The sequence below is a fragment of the Sapajus apella genome, unplaced genomic scaffold, assembly GCF_009761245.1.
Source record: "Sapajus apella isolate SASKATOON/1434 unplaced genomic scaffold, GSC_monkey_1.0 scaffold37, whole genome shotgun sequence".
Classification (NCBI taxonomy): Eukaryota; Metazoa; Chordata; class Mammalia; order Primates; family Cebidae; genus Sapajus; species Sapajus apella.
Window position 1 is genome coordinate 11,849,209 of NW_022436977.1, and position 22,904 is coordinate 11,872,112.

The 22,904-nt window shown below is 35.8% G+C and overlaps 1 protein-coding gene across 2 annotated transcripts in view; it reads left to right on the forward strand.

Moving 5' to 3' along the window:
- Positions 1–22,904, forward strand: part of WDR72 (WD repeat domain 72) — a 163,196-nt gene that overhangs the window by 78,413 nt on the left and 61,879 nt on the right. For both annotated transcript variants that reach the window (XM_032297405.1, XM_032297406.1), the window contains exons 11-14: positions 943–1,760; positions 3,349–3,440; positions 6,812–6,891; positions 10,425–10,620. In XM_032297405.1, the coding sequence (XP_032153296.1) occupies positions 943–1,760; positions 3,349–3,440; positions 6,812–6,891; positions 10,425–10,620 (1,186 nt within the window). The remainder of the gene's footprint in view (positions 1–942; positions 1,761–3,348; positions 3,441–6,811; positions 6,892–10,424; positions 10,621–22,904) is intronic.

The window sequence follows — 22,904 nt, forward strand, 5'->3', positions numbered from 1 at the left end:
TTTTTTTTTTTTTTTTTTTTTTTGAGACAGAGTTTCGCTCTTGTTACCCAGGCTGGAGTGCAATGGCGCGATCTCGGCTCACCGCAACCTCCGCCTCCCGGGTTCAGGCAATTCTCCTGCCCCAGCCTCCTGAGTTGCTGGGATTACAGGCACACGCCACCATGCCCAGCTAATTTTTTGTATTTTTAGTAGAGACGGGGTTTCACCATGTTGACCAGGATGGTCTCGATCTCTTGACCTCGTGATCCACCCGCCTCGGCCTCCCACAGTGCTGGGATTACAGGCTCGAGCCACCGCGCCCGGCCCTCATTGTGTCATTCTTATGCCTTTGCATTCTTATAGTTTAGCTCCCACTTACGAGTGAGAACATACAATATTTGGTTTTCCATTCCTGAGTTACTTAACTTAGAATAATACTCATCAATCTTACCTAGGTCACTGTGAATGCCATTAATTCATTCCTTTTTATAGCAGAGTAGTATCTTATCATGTATATCATATGGTATGATAGAATACATACCCTATGTGGTATATGATATATATATATATATATACCAGTTTCTTCATGCACTTGTTGACTGGTGGACATTTGGGTTGGTTCCACATTTTTGCAATTGCAAATTGTACTGCTGTAATCATAGAGGTGCAAGTATTTTTTTTCATATAATGTGAGAGTGTATATTAAAGGATGTTAATCTAGCGCCATCTTATACCAGCGACATAATTCCTTTTATTTAAAGGAAAAATAAAACGTAGGAAAATAGAAGTTTTCAAAGGATGTTAGAATGTATTTAGAGAGGAATTTTTAAAGCTAAGACAAAAAGTTTGAAATTATCTGCCTTTATCTGTACTGCAATTTAATACTTTTTTAAAAATCATGGAATATTTAATGAAATGACTTAATAAACAAGAACTTTGACACAAATATTTTTATCCCCTTAGGTTGCTGATGCCAAATTTTTCCCAAGACCTTTCAGTGTCTTGCCTGTGAAAATAAAATGGAGTAACGTAGGCTTTCATATTCTTCTATTTGATCTGGAAAACCTTGTTGAACTTTTGCTACCAACTCCACTCGGTGATGTTGACTCTTCCAGTTCATTCTATGGTGGTGAGGTCCTGAGAAGAGCCAAGAGCACGGTGGAGAAGAAGACACTGACACTGAGAAAAAGTAAAACTGCCTGTGGTCCTCTCTCAGCAGAGGCACAAGCCAAGCCTACTTCTGAAAGCCTGGCCCAAGGAGATAACACCATCAAATTTTCAGAAGAAAATGATGTCATTAAAAGGCAGAAGAAAATGAAGATCTCCAAAAAAATGCAGCCTAAGCCATCAAGAAAAGTAGATGCCAGTCTCACAATAGACACAGCTAAATTGTTTCTGTCTTGCCTTTTGCCATGGGGAGTGGATGAAGATTTAGATTATCTTTGTATTAAGCACCTCAATATTTTAAAGCTTCAGGGTCCCGTTTCTTTGGGACTTGCTTCAAATGAAGCTTATTTCTCACTGATGTTGCCAGGTTGGGATTTATGCAATACTGAAATGATAAAAGACTGTTCAGGAGTAAATTTATTTTCCAGGAAAGTGTTGGACTTGTCAAATAAATACACAGCCACTCTTCCAAATCAGGTTGGAATTCCAAGAGGACTGGACAATAATTGTGATTTTTTACAAGAGTCAAATATTATAGTTTATTTGTTGAGCAGACTATTTTTAGTTAATAAGTTAGTTAACATGCCTTTAGAATTGGCATGTAGAGTTGGCAGGTAAGACAAAAAGAGATTTTGACAATTCTAATTTATGACATTAAAAATTATTATTTGCTACATTCAGCTCTTTAACATTTCTCTCTTTTTTCCAGTGGGGGGTAAATATGCAACAATTTCTTGGTTTAAAACACATTTAAGAGTATCTCCCTTTTAATTGTTTGGAATTGGAGTATAATTTGGCAATAAATCTATATGATTAAAAATTCACTTATTCAACAGATATTTATTGTTCTCATAATATGTGCCAAGAAGGTCATAGTATGAGATGTTAAATGACTTGATAGATAGATACATGTATACATAAACACACATACATCTTGAAATCCATTATACATGGTGTGAATTAAGTGTGAACAAAAACATTTAAGTAAATACTTATGATAATATATATTTTATATCATCAGGAAAGGAAAAATTTGAAAATTTCATACCTCAAATTTTACCATTTATTTTATATTTTGACATATTAAAATAGAAGATACTTTTTAGTAATTCATTTATACGTAGTACAGTTTAGAAGTAACTGTTTTTAGTTTAGAGATCACACTAACGACGTGGCTTTGGGCTAGTCACTTCGCTTTTCTGGGCCTTACTTTCCTCATTTACAAAATGAGGTGGGTGGTGCAGGTGATTGTCAAATTCTTAAAAGCTTAGGCTACTAACCAGTTTGATGTATTGGCCTAATCATAATCCCACAGAGCAGACGAGGGACTTAGTTGTTTGCCAGAGGTTTTCATTCTAAGTTTATTCCTGATACAGATTACAGGACGGATATAATGTGTCTGATGTCAGTGTACTTTAGGAAAGCTTACAGACTTTTGGTATACCTTTCATCATATAGCCTTTCAAATGTTGTCACCCATCAGTTGACTGTTTAAAGAATTCTTCATTGAAACAAATTATAGAATGAAGGTGTCAGGATTAGAGATGGCTTCTCTACCGCAGCCACTCCCGATTTGATCTGGCTGTCAGCCCAGATATTATTTTTTGATAAATCAAAATAATGTACATTGGATTTGCCACACTAAATCCTTCCAACAAATTTGACCATTTCACAAAGATTTTACTGTAGTTGTGAAGGCTCAGAAATCCTTGTACGCTTAACAACTGGGTGCATGATTTAACTGAATTTTAAGGAAACAATTGCCTACCTATGAGAACATCCCTGACAATTTTGGAAGATTCCTATGATTGGAACACTGACCTAGGATAAAATCTACTTTTGTAAGGCTCAAATGTTACCTAAGGAGAATTCTTTTGCAGATGTCAACCTATTAGGGTTTTTTAATTGTTGCATTAGTCAGTAGTCATGTGACTTAAAATAGCAAAGCCTCTCCTGTAAATGTAGGTCACAGATAATTCTGGCAAACTAAGATTTGTAAGTCAATTGGGATTAGTATTTTAGGTGGGAATAAAGTGAGGAAATCAGATTCATAAAAGAAATTGGTGTGAAAGGTATTGCTAAAAATAATCTGTATTCAATTTCCAAATTTGCTCAAGTGGTCACGTACCCATACCTTTGATTTATTTCTTCAAAGAATTTTTCATATTTTTAGTAATATACTGTCAATCTTTTTTTCAACAGTTCTTTCAGAATGGAATGTGTACATAATAAGGTGAGAAGTGCTGGGAATGACATTTTAAATATGTCAAGCTTCTACAGTTGCTCACGAAATGGTAAGGGAGTTACCAATACAGATATGATCTGATTTTTTTTCCTATGAAAGGAAATAACTAGTCTTTCTATATCTGGTTAGCAATGTCAAAATAAATAACATTTATAAAACATAGATTTTATCTATGTTTGTGATTATACTAGCTGTGTGGCTTTAGGCTAGCCACTTAGCTTTTCTGGGCCTTACTTTCCTCATTTAGAAAATGAGATGGGTGACATTTATAAAACATTTAAAACCATAGATATACCATTATATAAATTTAAAACATAGATATAAGATTTTAACATTTATAAAGCATAGATTTCAAATGATCTTTGAAATGACTAAACATTTGAAACTTTTCAGCAAAGGAAGTACTTAGATGTTAAATTATTCTGTGTTTTATTGGAAAGTGTATTGCATCACTATCTTACCAAATAAATGATTATTAGATAATTTTCTTGCAATTTCAGAAGGTTGTATTCTTCTCAGTAACAACTTCAGTGTTTAATTTTTCTCTTGTTTCCTCATGGAAATTTATCTCCCAAACCTGCCTTTCCAAGTTTGGGGCATCTCAGTAAACAACAGTTCTATTCTTCCAATTGCCAATGGCACAAGCCAAGAACTTTGGGATCATTTTTTGCTTTCCCTTTCTCTCATACCCCACATCCAATCTGTTGATAATTGTGTCACTTCTACCTTCACAATGTGTCTCAGAATCTGACTGCTTCTCACCCCCTACACCAGCAGCTCCAGCCTCCTCAGCCTCCCTTTCCCTCACCCTCACCCCTGTGAGCACTCATCCTGCCTTGCCTGGATGACTGCGGGAGGCTCCTGATCACCTCTCTGCTCCTGTTCTTGGCTCCTGCGCTATGTTCCCAACCAACCAGCAGGAATGGTTATTCAGGACTAAGTCAGAACCTCACGTTTCTATGTACGATCTTTCAGTGTCTTCTGTTTCACTTAAAATAAAAGCCACCATCTTTACTATAGCACACAAAATGCTAAACGATCTGGCCACTCTACCTATGTCATCACATACACACCGCCATCCAACCTTATCTCTTAGTGCTCACCCCCTACTCTTAAAAAAAAAAAAAAAAAAAAAAAGAGTATGTTTAAGTGAGCGTGTATTAATAGCTTCCAATTATCTAGTGCTTAGTATGTTCCAAGAATATGGTTTCACATATATTATCTCATTTAATGTAAAAAGAACCTTGCACAGTAGAAGGCAGCATCTGTGTTTTACCCTCAAAAAAATGGAGGTCAAGGAAGTTAGATGACTCATAGGCAAACAGCTATTCAGTAGACGGGCCTGCATGCCAATCCAAATCTGATTTCTAACCCCATTTCCTGTCTACTGCGTCAGGCCACTTCTCACATTTATGATTACAGACACTGTTCCCTCTAAATGGCCCCAGTCTGGGTTGCCTCCTTTCTCCGCAGGTAGTCACCCTTCTTAGGGTTAGCTATTCAGTTTTCCTTTCACTTTTTTAGCACTGGTAACTGGGAAGGTGATTGGAATTTAATATTCAATATAAGTGTTTCTGCAAAGACAGGATTACTAACCACAATCAAGAAGGCCTCTGCTTTTCCTGTGGCTGCCCCAGTCAAACAGTCTAAGCAACCACTGTTAGCATAGAATCATCTCTCTGAAATTTACATTGGCATTTATAGCATTTAAAATTCAGATAAGGACTAGGGAAACACGTTTTTCAAAAAATCATAGGAAGAAGAAAGGTTAAAAAAAAAAGGAAGTATTGAGTTCATGGTATTAATTTTATAAAGCCAAATCCTGAAGAATAAAATAACACTCTGAAGTGTTCATCTAAAAGATTAATAGGAACCAGCATTCACTTCTGTCAGCAGGAATGGTGACTGAATAATATTGGTAAGCCTGGGATATTTTCTTTTTATCTTTACCCCTCAAGTTGCAATTAATTCTTTAACTTGCTGATATTGCCAAGACAAGTTGGTTCTCATTTCCATCACATATTAAAATTTTAACATCACATTAAAGTGTGCTGTGAAGTACCCCATGATGCTAGTAAGTAGTTACAGTTGAGACCAATACTTAGCTTTGATGGTTGAGTCACAAGGTCAACAAAGTAGGAGAGGGAGGAAAAAAGGAGATCAAAAGGAAATCTGCCCATACCCTCTGTGTTCATGAAGAAATGGAAAACATATCAAAATAATAATCTTCTACCATGCTTACATGTTTTATATACTGTTCCTGGTCATTTTACATTTATATTAAATGCTCCATTAGGAAAAAATAATATAAATAATTGGTCAGAAGTTTCTTATATATTACTTTCATGTTCTCAAATTACATTGTATACAGTACCTTCTATTACATTTTCCTTGACGAGTAATGTGGTAAATATATATTCATATGTAGATCCGTATCCCACATATTAATATAAAATAGTGATTTGATGAAAAGTTTATCAGACAAATGCTAATTTAAATCGTTGACACCACAATGTCAAACATATATCAATATATTAATTTAAATAGACAATTATAGTAACAACTTTTCCGTTTGCACAGGCCCTTACCATTCTTCCCTATCTCACTCTGACAATCTGGCACTTAGATAACAGACTTTAGCCATCAGAAAGCCTTATATCATCGATTGTTCATTATGATTATATGTACATTTTCAATGAATAAAAAGGCGCTTATTAAGTGCTTTTTTGTGTAGGGAACTGCTGGACATTCTATGAATCAATTTACATAGACCAAGCTCTGGCTCATTCTTAAAATTTCACACTGAACATTAAAGCAAATAGATAGCAAGGACATTGGAGAGGGCAAACAGAAAAGAAACAATGTGTAACAGAATGAGTCAAATTAAAACATTAGTGCTCTACCTATTAATCAGCGTGGTATAGCTGGGTAAGGACAAATTTAAAAAAAGGTCTTTTATTTTGATTTTACATGTGATACAGACTAATTCACGGCAGAGTAGAATTTCAGAATTTGTATGAGTAAGGAATTGTAAGATTTGGTGATCTGTCTTGGGTCAGCAAAATGAACAAAAGTGTGTCTAAGCTGTAAAAATGAATTTGATTTGATGTGAATATGTGTTATATAATTGTTAAAATTACACGTGTGTGTGTGTGTGTGTGTGTGTGTGTAAATGTACACAAATGGATCTTGACTCTGGCTGTACATGTGCATCATCTGCAGTACTTTTGCAAAGCATTAATGCCTGCCTCACCTCTACCACAGAATCTGTAAAATAAAAATCTCTGGAAGATTGAACCTGGCCACTGGCGTTTATAAAAAAACAAAGCTTCCCAGGTGATTCTAACATGCAGCCCATGTTAAGAGCCATTATCCATTTTTAATACTCTCAAGATATAAATGTGTTCTGTGTGTTTCTAGGAAAGAATGCATCTCATGTACCTGAAGCTGACCTTTCACTTTTGAAGCTAATTTCCTGTTGGAGAGACCAGTCTGTGCAGGTATGATATAATTCACATTCATGAAGTTATTGGAAGAGTTCTTTTTTGGTGCTGTGGTTCATGGATACCCCCCCCCATCTGAAAATACAAAGACATGAAAGGCCAGCATGAGTAGAGTGTTGGGGAAAATGTTTTTATAAAAAAAACACTAGACATTGGAAGAAACAAGCAGAACACATGGGTTCTTATGCATCTTCATGATGCTGTATACTATTTTACAGTATTTTGCTCTTCCAAGGTGTCAATGGAATACCACTAAAATTTTTAGCTTGCCTATGACTCAGTAATACTTTTAGTTGATAAGCATATATCCCAGATTCGTAGCTGACTCTTTCTTGTCAATGAGTTTGTAAACCTTATTTTTAATCTCTGCACATTGCCTCATAAAAGAATATGATTTTTTTATATCTTGTATATCTACCTTTTGGAAGAAATTTATTTATATACATTGGGAAGACGGTTTTATAGCCATAGAGCTCAATTCTAGCTCATTACTAAAATTACAAAGTTATATAAAATGCCATATAAATATTTTATATTTTGTTGGAGAAAATTCTATTTTTATTGACTATCTGTAAAACCTATCTACTACATTTATAGAGAGAGACTCAAATATTGATAGTTATAAACTATCAATAAATTATACTTTCCACAGTTTATTTTTGAATGTCTACAAATCTATTTCAATTCCTCTAGTATTTATTTAGTGCCTAATCTAGTCCAGATACTATAATACCATTATTATATACTCAGAAGATACAGCCTACCTCTCATCTCACACTGAGTTTAAATATATGTTTTGAGTTTCTTTCCAATTGGATTGCATTCAATATTCACTTTAACTGTTGTGGCACTGAGTACCCTAGTCATCATGGTTAATATATTTTATTCTATTGTTATTTCTGTTCCTCTAGTTTTTTGATGATATTCATATTATTATTCTTATAATATGCATTTTTGGTGACAACTATGTTAAAAAAAAACAACAGCAGTTAAAGTGAAGTCATGACATGTAAATCAAATAATTAGAAATGTTATGTGAAATTGCAAAAATTCCTATATATTTTTAAGAAAGAATTATTGTCCAAGTTGTATAGGATATTATATTCAGTGGGAGACATGACATTTTAGATCACATTGTGGGCATGTCTCTGGGGTGATAAGCATCCCAGGATGAGAGGACAGCCATAAGCCCAGTGAAGGCAAACTACCCATTCTACGGGATATGACATAGTCTGGACACCTTGTAGGTCTTAGGATGTCCTCCAATATCCTCCTTAATTTATAAGTATAGAAAGAGCAATTTCCATGCAGTATTCTGTTATTGAAAGCTCTTATCCTAATTTCTCTCAGTATCACAGACTTAGAACGTGAAGAGTCAGAGAAGTTCGTGACTTGCCAAAGGTTGGATTTGTAGTAACTGTCATAGTTGAATTGGAAACGCAAACCTTTTCATTTATAAACCCGAGTTCTTTCTACCACATCAGCTGCATCATGGAACCAATGCTATCAAATAACATATATGACAAAGTTAAAATGAAATTAGTTTAGTGTTACAAAATTGTTCATAATGAATAAATAATACAGTGTATCCCATCATTGTGATATACATAAATCAGCATGGTTTACCGATATATTTATATAGCAATGTATGTTAGAAGATACATATATGATAGTTAAGAGATTAACATATGTTTCATCACATATCTATATATCAGAACTGGTATATATATACCAGCTCTGTCACTAAGGCTGGAGTGCAGCGCTGCAATCTAGGCTCACTGCAACCTCTGCCTCCTGGGTTCAAGCAATCCTCCTCTATCAGCCTCCTGAGTAGCTGGGACCACAGGGACACACCACTGAGCCTGGCTAATTTTTGCATTTTTTGTAGAGATGGGGTTTCACCATGTCATACAGGTTTGTCTCATATGGTAGATACAAATAGGTATTATTCACTAGCATCATGATATGCTAAGTATATCTTAGATTAACGGCATATAACTGATACTCTGATGTTAAATATCTCATTACGTGATATTCATGAGTAAGCACCATTCACTTGTATTGGACTAGGCAGTACTACAGCTTAGTATGCACGGTATACAACAGTGATATTCTACCATTCATAAGCCTTTTTCACTCCTTAATCAAACATATGAGTTTGGGCTGGACAAGGACTGGAGATAATCAGCAATCAGGAAGCTGCTCCAGTATTCTCAGGAAGCTTCCTATGTTTAAAAGTAAGAGGCCAGCTTCTCTGCCCCAACAAATATCTGCCAACATAATAAGCTCCCTGCATGTCCCTAGAACCTGAAGGTCTCACATGCTACCATGACATACAAAAGAGACTGAATAAATGTTTACATAAATATACGTTCAGTTTTTGGCCAAACCATCTCTAGGTCACCACTCTCAATGTGGTCCCATATCCCTAGATCTAGACATGCTTATGTGTAGACTGGGAGTAATGGACAGAGGCAGTGGCAATTGTGGAACATGGGTCAGTTTGACAGAGGACAGACTTCTGAGGGGAAATATATATGATGTGGCACTGGAATGTGGCTAGATGAAAGGCACTGGGATGTAGCTATATGAAAGGTTTAACTGTTGGCCAGAGAAGGGTAATGGGAGGATGTCTCCAGTTTGTCTGTATCAGCAGTGTCCTTTCTTTTCTCTCCCTAATTCAGCTCCTGGCCTTCCTTGGGCTCTACCTAACTGCTAGACCTTACCTCATCTTTTATCAGGAAGAGGTCTAGGAAACTGTCCCTAGCTGTGCACTGAGAGCTGAGAATATAGAATCTTGAGTGGACATGGACTTGAAAAAACAGAATCAGGAATCAGAAGGTCTGACCACCAAGTGTGTGTAACCTAGAAGTTACACAGATTCTTCATTTTAAAAATGAAAGAATTTGGTTAGGTGTGCTATGGCAAGTGTTCCTTTCCCCCTCCTTCCAACCACAGGTCTTTGACTGGGCATTCACAGCAAGTGAAAGACATGACTTGCAATACTTTAATCTATGTAAAACCACATAGGCATACACACAGTTTAGTAAGATTTATTATTAAAGTCATTTCTTTAATTTCCTGTATTAGACATAGTTTAAAGGCAGTGTTTTTAGTTAAATAATGCTTTGGAGCTAGATGTAGCTTGAGGATCTAACCTTGAGGATCTAAAGATCAATAGAATAAATTCAAATGAATTTTCTTTATCTTCTGGTGCAAATGAAAATAGGGAAAATAATTGAAAACTCCTTTTTGTCTCATAGTATAATGGTTAGCATTCTGGACTTTAAAAATGCCTCCTAAGTATCCTTCTAGAATCTCTTGCATTGCAAAAAAAAACAATATGAGAGTCTGGGTGCCAGTTGTTGCTCCCCATATTTCAGTTGTTGTGGATGCTAATTCTAGAAGAGTGGAAAGTTACTGTTTATGGAAACCTGCTCAAATTTAAATTCAAGGCTTTGGATTTTTTGCAACATACACAAGCATTTGTAATAATAGTAAAAATAATTCATTAAAAAAATACTTTACAGGTAACTGAAGCAATACAGGCTGTTCTCTTGGCAGAAGTTCAACAACACATGAAGAGTTTGGGACAGATACCAGTCAATAGTCAACCAGTGTCCGGGGCAGAGATTGGTAACTATGAAATGAAGCAGATGCTTCCAAGGTTGGAATGGACAGAGGAACTAGAGTTACAGTGTATTAGAAACACTTTGCCTCTGCAAAGTAAGTACAAACTTGATTGGCATGTTTTTCAACAGAACTTAACTACTAGAGACAATCTCCAACTTCTTGTGGCGCAACTTAACGATTTTCAATTATATTATGGTACAAAAGTGATAGACATTCACTAGTCTCCTTGACTTAAGATGGGTTATGTCCAGATAAACCCATTGTAAGTTGAAAAGATCATAGGGTAGGTTTATGCAGGAGTAACACCATCATAACTTGAGCAGCATCTGTACTTAGAGTGTTGAAAATGTAAGTTCACTGTGTATCGTTTCTGCAAGAGCCGAGCCAAGTGCCCTGTTTCTGACCTATTTTGCTATCAATTTCATCTTACAATTCTCAAGTGTTTAAAGAAGTTTTAGATCCTATTATAATCATAAATATTTGCTAGAAGAACAGCTTGTATTATTTACAATAATGTTTTGAAGTTAAGCAATTAAAAGTGAAAGCAGAATTAACAGCAATGGCTTAATAGGATCTATATTATAGGAATACCCTAATCATAATGGGTAAATTTGTTTTTACTTTGTACCTTGATGAAAGTCATGTACCAATTTTTCTTTTCTGGGCATAAGAAGTATCATAAAAAATTAAACTGTTTTTATACCTGGATCATTTGATTTTATAACAAACTTCATCACTGTCACTTCCTAATGATAATATTTATGTTTTAGGGCCAGCAAGTGAGTCTAAAATTATGTTATAAAATGTTCCATGATTTTTATCGGACTGTTAGCTGTTATCTAAAAAGTAAAATAAAAACTGTAAAAAAAAGTACAACTTTAATTTTCAACTTATCTGTAAGCTTTTGATGAATACATTAATTTATAATATGATTAAATGTCAGGAAAACATGTTATAAATTTACATATTACAGGCAGTTAAACTGCCAAGTACTTCCACTCTCACAAAGGGTTTTCTTTTAATTTATTCAGGACTATGAGCAATGTTAGTATATATAAAATGTTAAATTTTAAAACAGGCATTATTCGTGGAAATACTTAATGATTTCTTCTCATTGTTTTTATGAGATTACTAATTGGACGGTGTTATGTAGAGAGAGATAAAAAGGTGTATTTAGCAAAGGCAAGAGATCAAAACAGGGAGAATATGTTTTAGTGCCAGAACAGTTACTGATGATGGTAAATTGAATTAATAATTTGATAAAGCTAGATGGTTAAGTCATTTGCATGTTTGTTTTCCAAAATTAGCTTTAATTAGATCCAGTAAATTTGCTTCTGTGAAGGGGCTCCTGTTTCATCATATCACACAATTATAGTTGTATTACATATTTTAAGCAAGAAGTAGAAAAATTGATTTTTAATTAATTTTGAGTGACTAGAGTTGCATTTTTGATACATATGGAGGGCCGCCCACAGGGTCATTGATAAGTTTCTTCCAACTCTCCCAAGACAGGTAGTGTTATATGTTCATCATGTATTAACTCAGTAGATGTCATTTCTGAGTTTTCTCCTGAATCTTGAGAGCCTACCTTCTTCATTGGCCCAGAGCCCCATTTTCTGGGCAAGAAATTTTTGGTCAGCTATCAAAATGAAACTTTAGGTGAATTTTCTGTCACTTGGCTTACTCATATTTGAGGTTTCACCAGATTGCACCCAATTCTGTCCCAGTATATTCTTAGATATAAGTATACTAGTTAGGTGCCTGCAGTTCCAGCTACTTGGGAGGCTGAGTTGGGAGGATGGTTTGAGCCTAGGAGTTTGAGTTCAGCCTGGGCAACATGGCCAGACCGCATGTTTAAAGAAAGAACTGTTGCTACTATAGAATTTAGTCTTATTATGACTAAAGATATTTTGATTAAAGTGTGGTATTTACTCTCTTTTGATTAATTATTGAATGGTTCTTTCTTTACCTATGGTAAAAGAAAATTTGGGGTTAATTTGTAATAATAACCAGAACACCAAAATATTACAGCTACTTTATATATTGGTGGATAAAATCCAGAATACTTTAAAAGAACAAGAACACAGTCACAAAATCCTGGGCATATATTATTCAGAAATATTAGCTGCAGGAAAATATTAACTACCATTGCAATTAAATGGGAGACACATAAAATACATTGAAGTGGGAACTATCTAAGTAGTATCATATTTAATATAATTATTGCCCTTTGTGAGAAGACGTTTAAAAAAAAATATTCACAAGAACTTAGTAAAACTACAGGAAATGTTTTTAGATTTCATTACAGTGGTATGTCCTGCCTTACTTGGTAGGATTTTTTTTTTTTTTGAGGCAGGCTCTGTCACCCAGTCTGGAGTGCAGTGGCATAATCATAGCTCACTGCAACTTCCACCTCTTGTGCTCAAGCGATTCTCCTGCATCAGCTGCTTGAGTAGCTGGAACTACAGGCAAGCACCACCATGCTAAGCTGGTTTTGTTTGTTTGTTTGTTTTTTAATTTTACTTTTAGTACAGATGGGATATGCCATGTTGCCCAGGCTGGTTGATAGAATTTTTTAGAAAACGGAACCAGAAAACTGTTTTCATTATTTGTAATGTCCTGAGACAATATGTAATATGATGATATCGGTGCTATTCAATGGGTGTGGTAATTCCTCAAATTTCATAGGCAGATTTACTTAGCCTAATCATTGCAACATATGTCATTTTGCAAAATATTCTTAAGAAAAATTGTATATTTTGTTTAATTTTATCAACTCTTTGCTTATTTGTCATCTGTGAGCTCCTGTCCCTCCCCATGTTTCTTAATTTCTTTTTATCCTTTCTTGCTTTTCTTAGTGGTACATGTTATTTATAAATCCTTTGGAAACTAAAAGATGATTGTTTTGCTATGTATAGATATTCAAACTTACTTCTTTTATGCTAAATGTATTATACTTGATTTATTAGGATTATAGTAATATGGCAATAATAAGTCACAAGGAAAAATAATAATTATTAAGTTTTTAATGTATTTCAGTGCTGTGCTAAGTACCTTATAAAATTTAGCTCATCATTTCCTTTAATTCTGACACAATCTACATGAACCCTAAGAACCTTCTTCTGACATTTACTTCTTTGTATAAAGGACTTTACCATTTTGAAAATGTTCACGTTCATTGAAGTGAAATTTCAAAGTACAACTGAAAAGAACTATACTCTGAGAAAGAGAGATTCCCAAGATGCTTGCTTGGTTTGTCCTGAAAAATTACTTTTTTTTTTTTTAGTTTACATACTAATTTTATATTTTTTATCATGCATATTAAAATAGTGTTGAAATAAATTTTTTAAAATAAGTTTATCACCACAACAGCTATCTTTTTTTTTTTTCTTTCAAACAGTGCCTCATTCTGTCACTGAGGCTGAGGTACAGTGGCATGATCTTGGCTCACTGCAGCCTCAGCCTTCCCAGCTCAGGTGATCCTCCCACCTGTCTCCTAAGTAGCTGGGACTACAAACAGATACCACCACACCTGGATAATTTTTGTATTTTTTTGTATAGATGGGGTTTCACCATGTTACCCAGACTGATCTCAAACTCCCGAGCTCCAGCAATCTGCCCATCTTGCCATTCAAACTACCTTAAATGCCGCCAGTGGTATACATCTTACTATTTGAGACATACTTCCTATTACTACTCCCTTTTCAAAATGAATAAACTAAGACTTAAGAGAGGCTATGTGTCTTGCCTACAGTCACAGAACTGCTAAGAACAGGAAAGCAAACCCAGATGTAATCTTAAATACTGTGCTGTTATCTACATTTTTCCATACTTGCAGCATGGAAGAAATTTGCCCGAAATCAGATTGATCTAAACATTGAATAATTTATTAAGTGTTTTTCTTATATTTTTATTCTTTTCTCATAAATCATGCTTTCTCTTACCAAAGGAAATAGAGTATTTAATTATTGCCACCTCATAATAAAGAAAATCACCAGGTGTCTAGAACTAATTGTAGGGATGTGTCTAGAAAGCAATGGAAATCCAATGAAGTGAGAGCTAAAGCATAATGTATATTTAAAGTTTATAATTTTGTCTTATTTTTCAGTGTTTTTATCTCTTAACTTCACAGCGTATATTTCATTTGAAGTCTTAATATTTGTGTATCTGTGTTTTATAGGAAAGTGGTAGATTTTATCTAAGTTTACATTTTTATAATTACATTGCTATCTTACTTGAATCTCTTCAATAAGAACATATACAATTAACACTTACATTTTAGGTTTAGATTCATTGCTTTAAATACAGCAATAGTTTCTATTATTAAATTGCATTTGAAAGTTATTTCCCTTTACTTTCTTTTGAATGTTATTTGGATTTGTTGTTAAACAAGTGCTCTAAATTGTTCCATTAAATAAATTGGTTGAACTAGAAATGGAGACTTTGTAGATAAAACTGTCACCTTGAAATTATTGTCTGAATTTAAATTTCATGCTAAACTGTGTCATTGTGAAACTGATGCATCAAATATGGGTATTGCAAATAATCTTTATTTCATGCATCATTTTCAATGACTTATCTAGAAAATTAAATAATAAAAATATGTTTTTTGTTTACATAAAACCATGCATTTATTGTATATCAAGAAAATAAATATCCATTCAATAGAAACATTTTGGTGACCCTGCCATGTAGAAGTACAGGCCCAGGGCAGGCTTTCTTGGCCTGCTGAGTTTTCCAGAAGGATATCTAATTGTGGAAAGGCTTTGTGACTACCCTGCAGGGAAACTCTTTCCTCACTGCCATTATTTATAATTAGTGTGTCTTCTTTCATTTACTCTAAGATCTCCAGGCCTAAGTGAGTTCTTCTTTATGGCCACAGAAGTCATTTAGGAAAGGTCTGTGTCGTACATGTGATCAAAGAGCAAAGAAGTAATGAAGGACACATCATAGAAGGCCTTGTACGTGGTAGTGAGGTCTGGGGCTTTCTCTGTAGTGAGGTATGGGAAATCTTTTTTGTTTTTAAGACAGAGTTGCTCTTGTTGCTCAGGCTGGAGTGCAATGGTGTGATCTTGGCCCACTACAACCTCCACCTCCTGGATTCAAGCGGCTCTTCTACCTCAGCCTCCCAAGTAGCTGGGATTACAGGCACATGCCATCACATCCGGCTAATTTTGTATTTTTAGTAGAGATAGAGTTTCTCCATGTTGGTCAGGCTGGTCTCTAACTCGAGGTATGGGAAATTTTTTAAGCACATTAGGGGCACAAATTGTAATGGGATCACATTGCCCATGGTTTAAGGGCAAAACACAGTGATGCATGACTGACCGTGGTGTCCTGACTTGGCCCCTGTGTTGGGTGGTGTATTCTCACATATGGTATTCCAGGTGTGCCGAAGCCAGAGTGGAAGGTCCATGCCACAAAAGGCATACTTGGTGTGTTCAGTTTCAAGTGTACCTGCTTAGGTGACCTACAGATTTTATTTTATTTTGTAGTTTTAACTAAGTTAATCACCAGAAAATAGACAAGAGGCTTAACAGTTCCCTGTCAAGAAACTATGGTTTGAAGATAATAGGAATAATCCAAGCTTGAGAAAACAAGACGTAAATGGCATTGTCAAACTTACGCTACATCAGAAGGTTTATATCTGCGCGTATGTATATATGTGTGTATGTCTGTTAATTTCCTCATTTTGGAATTTCTATTTTGGGTGCATAATGGACTTACTGTTGATATGCTGATGGCATGTATAAGCATTTATAAACAAACATACATATATTGTTGATACATATTTCGGAGCTCCTCTTTGTTATTTTCTACAAGAAAGTATCTCACTTAAAAATTTTGGGTGGATTGAGCTAGGAAGCTACAATTAAGCAGATATGATTGACTTTTGGTTATGGAGGGTCGGTGATTTGATATTCTATTTTGTACAGTGCCTATCTCCAAAACTTCAAATAAATCTTTATGCATCACTTCTTTATGCCACTTCCTCTCTGCTTCTTTGCACTGACCCAAGAGCTGGGTATACCGCCAAGAACAAACTGAAACTCTTTAGCCGGGGATACAAACTAGAATCAAGTCAACCATTAAAGAGTGTGAGATGCCAGAGCAGAGACTAGGGAAGCACATCAAAGAGGCATCTAACGCGGTCCCTGGGGCTCAAGAAAGCTTCTTCCAAGAAAAGTTGCCAAAAGTGAGAGCTGAAGGATGAACAGGATTTAGCCAAGGAAAAAGTCGGGGTGGGGAAAGGTGACTGTTTACTAAGACCACTGAAGCCACTTGTGCCCTTTTCTTCCTCTCAAGATCATCTGACTAAGAAATGCATGAATGAGAAACCTGGATGCTGGAGAGAAACCCATGTATCTTTAATTTCTTTTCTTTAAAACGCTTGTGTTCTCTTTTAATCTCATCGTGCAAATACCTTCTTTTCCTAACCCTTAGCCTTCTGGAGTAAGCACAATAATAATGAACATAGAAATAGTTAACAGTGATATGACCTAGCATTTATTTGATCCAGGCAGCAATCCCATAGGAACAGGTAATATTGTTATATCCACCTTATTAGTGAGTAAACAGACATAAAGAAGTAACTTGTCCAGAGTCTCATTTCCAACAAGCGGCAGAGCCAGGAATCAAACCCAGGCTGGCTTTGAAATCTGGGTTCTTCATCACTGTATTACATTGCCTCCCAATTATCTACAATTCTCCTTTTGAATTTCTTAATTCACCAAATATTTACCAAGTGCCTTCTGTATGATAGTTGCAGAAAAATGTATTAACCCAGTTGAGGATTACAAGACAGCAAAACCTTTTGGCTTAACAACAGAAAAAAAAAAAAAAAGATTCTCTAGAAGAAATCAATCAACAGATATTGAATACATGATCTGTACAAAGCTGGGCTATAGTATTATAAGTTATTCCAATAAAGATGTAATTAATATTGAAGACTTTTATTTGGAATATGAATTAATAAAAATATAGGTTTTAGCAATTAAAAAGGTAAACTTTCCTTTTGGAAACTGAAAATGCCAACTGGCAAATGCTAAAAATGTATAAGATTTGGCATATACATATGAGTTGAAAGGAATAAGGGTTGGGGGTGTAGGAGTAGAAGGGGAAGCAATTTAAAACTTCATTTTTATAGATTAATTTTAATTATCTAGACAATCTTATTGAAATATCAAGGTATTCATATGTTAGACAAAGACAAATTTGTATATGATAAGCAAATAAATAATTTAGCAGCTAGAATACATTACCTACTTTTCAAAAGCATTGTAGTCATTTGGGTTTAATATATATCCTGTCTTATTTTTAGCTCCTTATAAAATTGAGAGAGAAATTTCATCATTTCCCCTTTGCCCGTATAAATTCTTCTAAACTCCTTTACTGTTTCTGCCTTCCCTGTATCATCTTAGAGCGCATCACCTTAGAAAGACTGACAAGAGTTCACTGCTCTTTTCTAAAAGTAGTTTCATCTTTCACAGAGACTGAGATTGATGATTTTCATCTTGGCATATGAAAAACTAGAGTATTTCATCATCTTTTTTCCTCATGAGCCGTCAGAATGCCAGCCTGGCTCTGCCCAGAGATGGTTGGATGGAGGAATTGAGTTAAATATTTCTTTGGTAACAGTCGTGCAGGCACCGCTTTATTGATTATTGTCTGCATACCCATTTAAATTATTGACAAAGAAAAAGTGATCTAGATTCTGTCGCTGAAATCAATGTGTTCTGCACTATTGTTCCCTGAAGCTGAGAATGGCCTCCCGACACTGACCCTTCAAGGACAGGGATTAGGTCTATTTATCTTTTTTCCTCTCATCACCTAAAATGGTCCCTTACCTGGAAGCTGATGATAAGTGTTTATTGAGAGGATGGATGAATGGATAGAAAGAGATAGTTTGTACTGAAGATTCCGCCAATTCCTAATTAGTAAGGGAAGGAGTAGAGAAGAAAAACCAGTCAACTGCTGTTCTTTAGCATCCAGACATAGTCTTGAATACACACCAAAATTTGTGTTATCTGACAGTCACCATCCTAGGAACATGTGATGTACACACGGGAAGCTCACAAAAAATTAAAAATACACACATGAATGAATTTAGTTTGTGGCCCTCCAGAAGATTCTGTTAGTGATAGTTATTCCACCCTTCTTTGCTCACTTCGTCATCATCTGATTTCAATTTGATATTTTTAGAGGCCTAAGCCTTGCCTGAAACTCCTCCCACTCCTTATTCATTTACAGTTTCTCCACAGAAGTTTCTAAGGAGCCACCGTCTCAAGCACTGTTTCCTAAGTATTTGGATTCACATATTGTGTTCCTCCCTATGGACTTCTGGCTCATTCTTGACTCTTGTAACCAGCAGCCTTCATGCTGCTGACAAAGAGCCCTCTTAGCAACCCGGCTGGCTTGGGTCAGCCTCCATTAATGACCCCTTCTACTTCTGAGCCTGGGAATGTGTGTGACATTAGTTCCTCCATCAAATGCAATTCTACCAGCCAATATAGATGTGTATTCATAGTTCTAAAAACAATTTTGCTAAATAGAGGGACTAAATTCCTTTAGAGAAAAATGAGTGATTTAGAGAGCTTTGTATTCTCAGCAGATAGCACAGTGTCTAGTATGTAGCAATTGCTAGAGAAATGGTGGCTAAAGGAAAAATTATCCATTTGTCCCAGTGACCTTGGAATATCCCATTCCCATCAGAATGTCAATCATCTTGCTAGCTGGAGCCTTATCCTTCCATTTTAACTCTTTAATTTACCTGCCCAATTTTCAGCCTTGGAACAATTTGAATAATGTCAAAACATTTCTTATTAAGCACTTAACTATGTCTCAGGTTCAATATTAGGTGCTCATATTTTCATTTATATTACTTTCTACACTCTTTGTATAATCTTCTAAAATATGGTATATTACCTGGTACTTTAATTGCTTGTTTATTTGCCTTTCTTTCTCAACTCTCTGAATTCCTTGAGGGGAAAAGTTGGCACTTATTTATCTTATGCTCCTAGCAGAAAATGGACCACATGGTGCATGATGGTGCTCATTAAATGTTTGTTGCCTGAGTGAGTGGATGAGTAGTAAATGACAATGACAGATATCTATCAAAGAACTCTGGTCCAACGCAAAATCAAAGAAATGCTAAATAATGTTAATAGTCTGCACTAGAAAGAGAATGGAAATTGTGATTATAAAGATGATGGTTTTCTTCTAAAGTGTTAATCCAGAGGCACTGCTTCAAATTTATCTACTTTGTTCAAAAGCAATTTATCTGTCTAGAGAACTACCAGGAAAAATTAATGCTGACAGGTATTTGAAGGCAAAAACCAAGGCAGAGTACTTCATTTTCAACCCCCTGAGAATAAGCTACAAGAAATGAAGACAGTACAAAGAAGAGTTGTTAGTTCTTTCTTTCACCTGCTACAGATGAGCATGGACCCTTTATGTATATCTGTGCAGAATATCTGTCCTCCGGCCAGGCAGCCGTGCCAATCTAGGGACAATGTAAAAGTGCTCCTTGGTAGCTGAATATGCATAAGAACATGGACTCTATAAAATTCCAGCGCCACATATTTCTTCTCATTAGAATGAGGTAAGTCTTGAAATTTTAAAAAACGTAATTGTAGTGGATCTCAGTGCTCTCAATCCTAGCCAGTATTTTGTAATACTGCCTTGATAATCTTAAAATTCATAAGCAATATAACCTACCTACGTACATCATTTATATACCATTTAAAGGAAAAAAAATGAACAGTAAGTAACTTATAGTAAAGTATTATGTGCAAAATCCTGGGCGTGACTGCACTAAAAGATAGTAACATGCTGTTATATAACATGCTATGGTGTATGTAAGACTGCTGCTATTGATGCAGATGTCTGTGTGTGTGTGTGTGTGTGTGTGTGTGGTGGTGCTGTCAGAGATCTAAAGTGGATTTTCTTGGCAAAATTCTGGACAGCAGTAGCTAAATATGGCCGTTCCTTAATATACAGGGCAGTGGCCTTCTTAGAAAATTCAAGGTATATTAAAAGCCTTGAAAGATTCCTCCGTGGTTGTATGTAAAACAAAGTTATGTTCTGGACTTGGGAAATTACACACAAAGCTTTTCTTTTCATGAATGTCCAGTGGAATATTTGAAAACCAAGCAAGACAATTTTTCACTGTGAAGGGTGTTCCTAAGCATTTCAGGCCATCTGGCATCTCTGGTGTCTGTCCACTAAATGCCAACAAGTGCCTCCACAATCACTGAGAAACCCAGTCCCTCACTTTGGCAGTTTCCAAAGCCTTCCTCTAGGGGGCAGTACCAACCCTACCAAGAACTGCCTTAGAGACAGGGATTCTAGACATTCTTAAGGTCTTTGTTTCTGTCCTGCTGCCCTTTAAAAGTGCAGAGGGAGATAAAACCAAAAGAATAACTCACACTAATTCAAGAAGTTCCTTTTCTTTCGCTCCCATGTTTGGTTTTTCCCTTGTATACCCTTTAGGTATCATAGCACTGCCCAGTCCATGTAGTAAATCATCTGCAGCTCTGTCTCCACCATTAGGAACAGGGCTTATTTATCCTTTTCATTCACTTTCATCTTTATATCCTCACAGCTTAGCTTTGGGCCTAGCAGAAAGTAAATATCGTTGGCTGATTAAATGAAGAGTATATGTTACTTAGTAACTACTAAGCCCTGCCTAAAAAGCTCATCAAAGAAAACTCTAAAATTTACAACTTAAATTATTATTTTACACTACAGAATAAACACAGAACATCTTAGAATTTTAATATTAGATGGACTGGTTCCCAATCTGTACACTGAAAGAGAAAACTGGAAGTGAGGATAATGGATGGAAAGAGATACACAGATAGGTTCATGTACTAATCACATCACTTATGATGTGATTAGATTTATGACTGGGAACATAATTTCAAAACTTGGCTTACAACATGTTAATTTTTGATACATGTTATCCTTAAAGTCCAATAGACCATTAGTATTTAAAGTGCATTGAAATTAGTTTTTGAGAACTTCCTAATACCCTTTCACTTTTACATACATGGGGTATGTCCCTTAGTATCTCTGGTCCAGAATAGAGAATAACTAGTCTGGTCTGTTATCCAGCTACTAAGTCTATCCATCGACTCACTCTACCTCTTTTGAATATATTTTATTAGGTGCTCTGTTTTCCAAGCTATGTACTAGAAATCTGAGAAGAATATGATGTGCTTTCTACCTTCCAAAAGGCATAGTGAAAGCTGTAAATATAGTGAGGATGCAGTGTGGTATGAGATACTAACATTCACATTGCTGTAAAGCCATTGAGAGCCACAACTGCCTGGGAATGATTTTTAGAGGCTTCACATAGGAATAGACATTCACATGTGTGTTAGAGAATAATTGTGTGGCAAACATGAAGAGATGTACTGCTAAAATCTTCCTTTAAGAGAAGACTCCTTTCCCAGATGTGAGGAATGTGGCTATCTTACAGCTTCCAAGTTGTTAGTGCCTTCAACATCAGTCCCAGCATTGGAGCAGAGGTCACACTCTTCTTGGGACAATGGCTGAGCAAGATGGTGATACAAGGGCCTTACCATTTCTGGCCCATATTGACCTCTTTGACCTCTTTTCACAGGTATCCTTTGCTTTAGAGTTTCTGTTAGGCTGATAGAGACTGAATGGGTAAGAGAAAATTCTCTCTACCCTCTGGAGCTATGTATGATAAGTGAGTTTGCTGGAATAGATGACAAATTAACAGGAGAAAAGGCCTATCAATTTACTATATGCATGGGGGCATCACAGGAAAGTGAGTACTCAATCGCCCAATTATATGGTTTGGCTCTGTGTCCCCACTGAAATCTCATCTCAAATTGTAATCCCCATGTTTCAAGCGAGGGAGGTGATTGGATCATGTGGGCAGTTTCCCCTATGCTGTTCTCATGATGATGAGGGAGTTTTCATGAGATCTGATGGTTTTATAAGCATCTAGCATTTCCCCTGCTTGCACTTCTCTCTCCTGCCGCCTTGTGAAGAAGGTGCCTGCTTCCCCTTCACCTTCCTCCATGATTTTAAGAACTGTGAGTCAATTAAAACTCTTTCCTTCATAAATTACCCATTCTCGGGTATTTCTTTATAGCAGTGTGAAAATGGACGAATATACCCAATGATATTTAAAAGTTTAAATGCCCTTATTAACAGGAGTGAGGGAAGTGGGGGATATAGGCACTTTTAGAGGAAGAAAAATGATTTTTAGGAGAGGTGAGTGAGATATTAAAGTTCACGATTTATGCAATCCTGCTTTTTGCGCATTTTCTTTTACAGATGTTACTTCCCAATAAACCTTTTGCATTTCTAATTTCATCTAACATCTGCTTCTGGTAGGACCC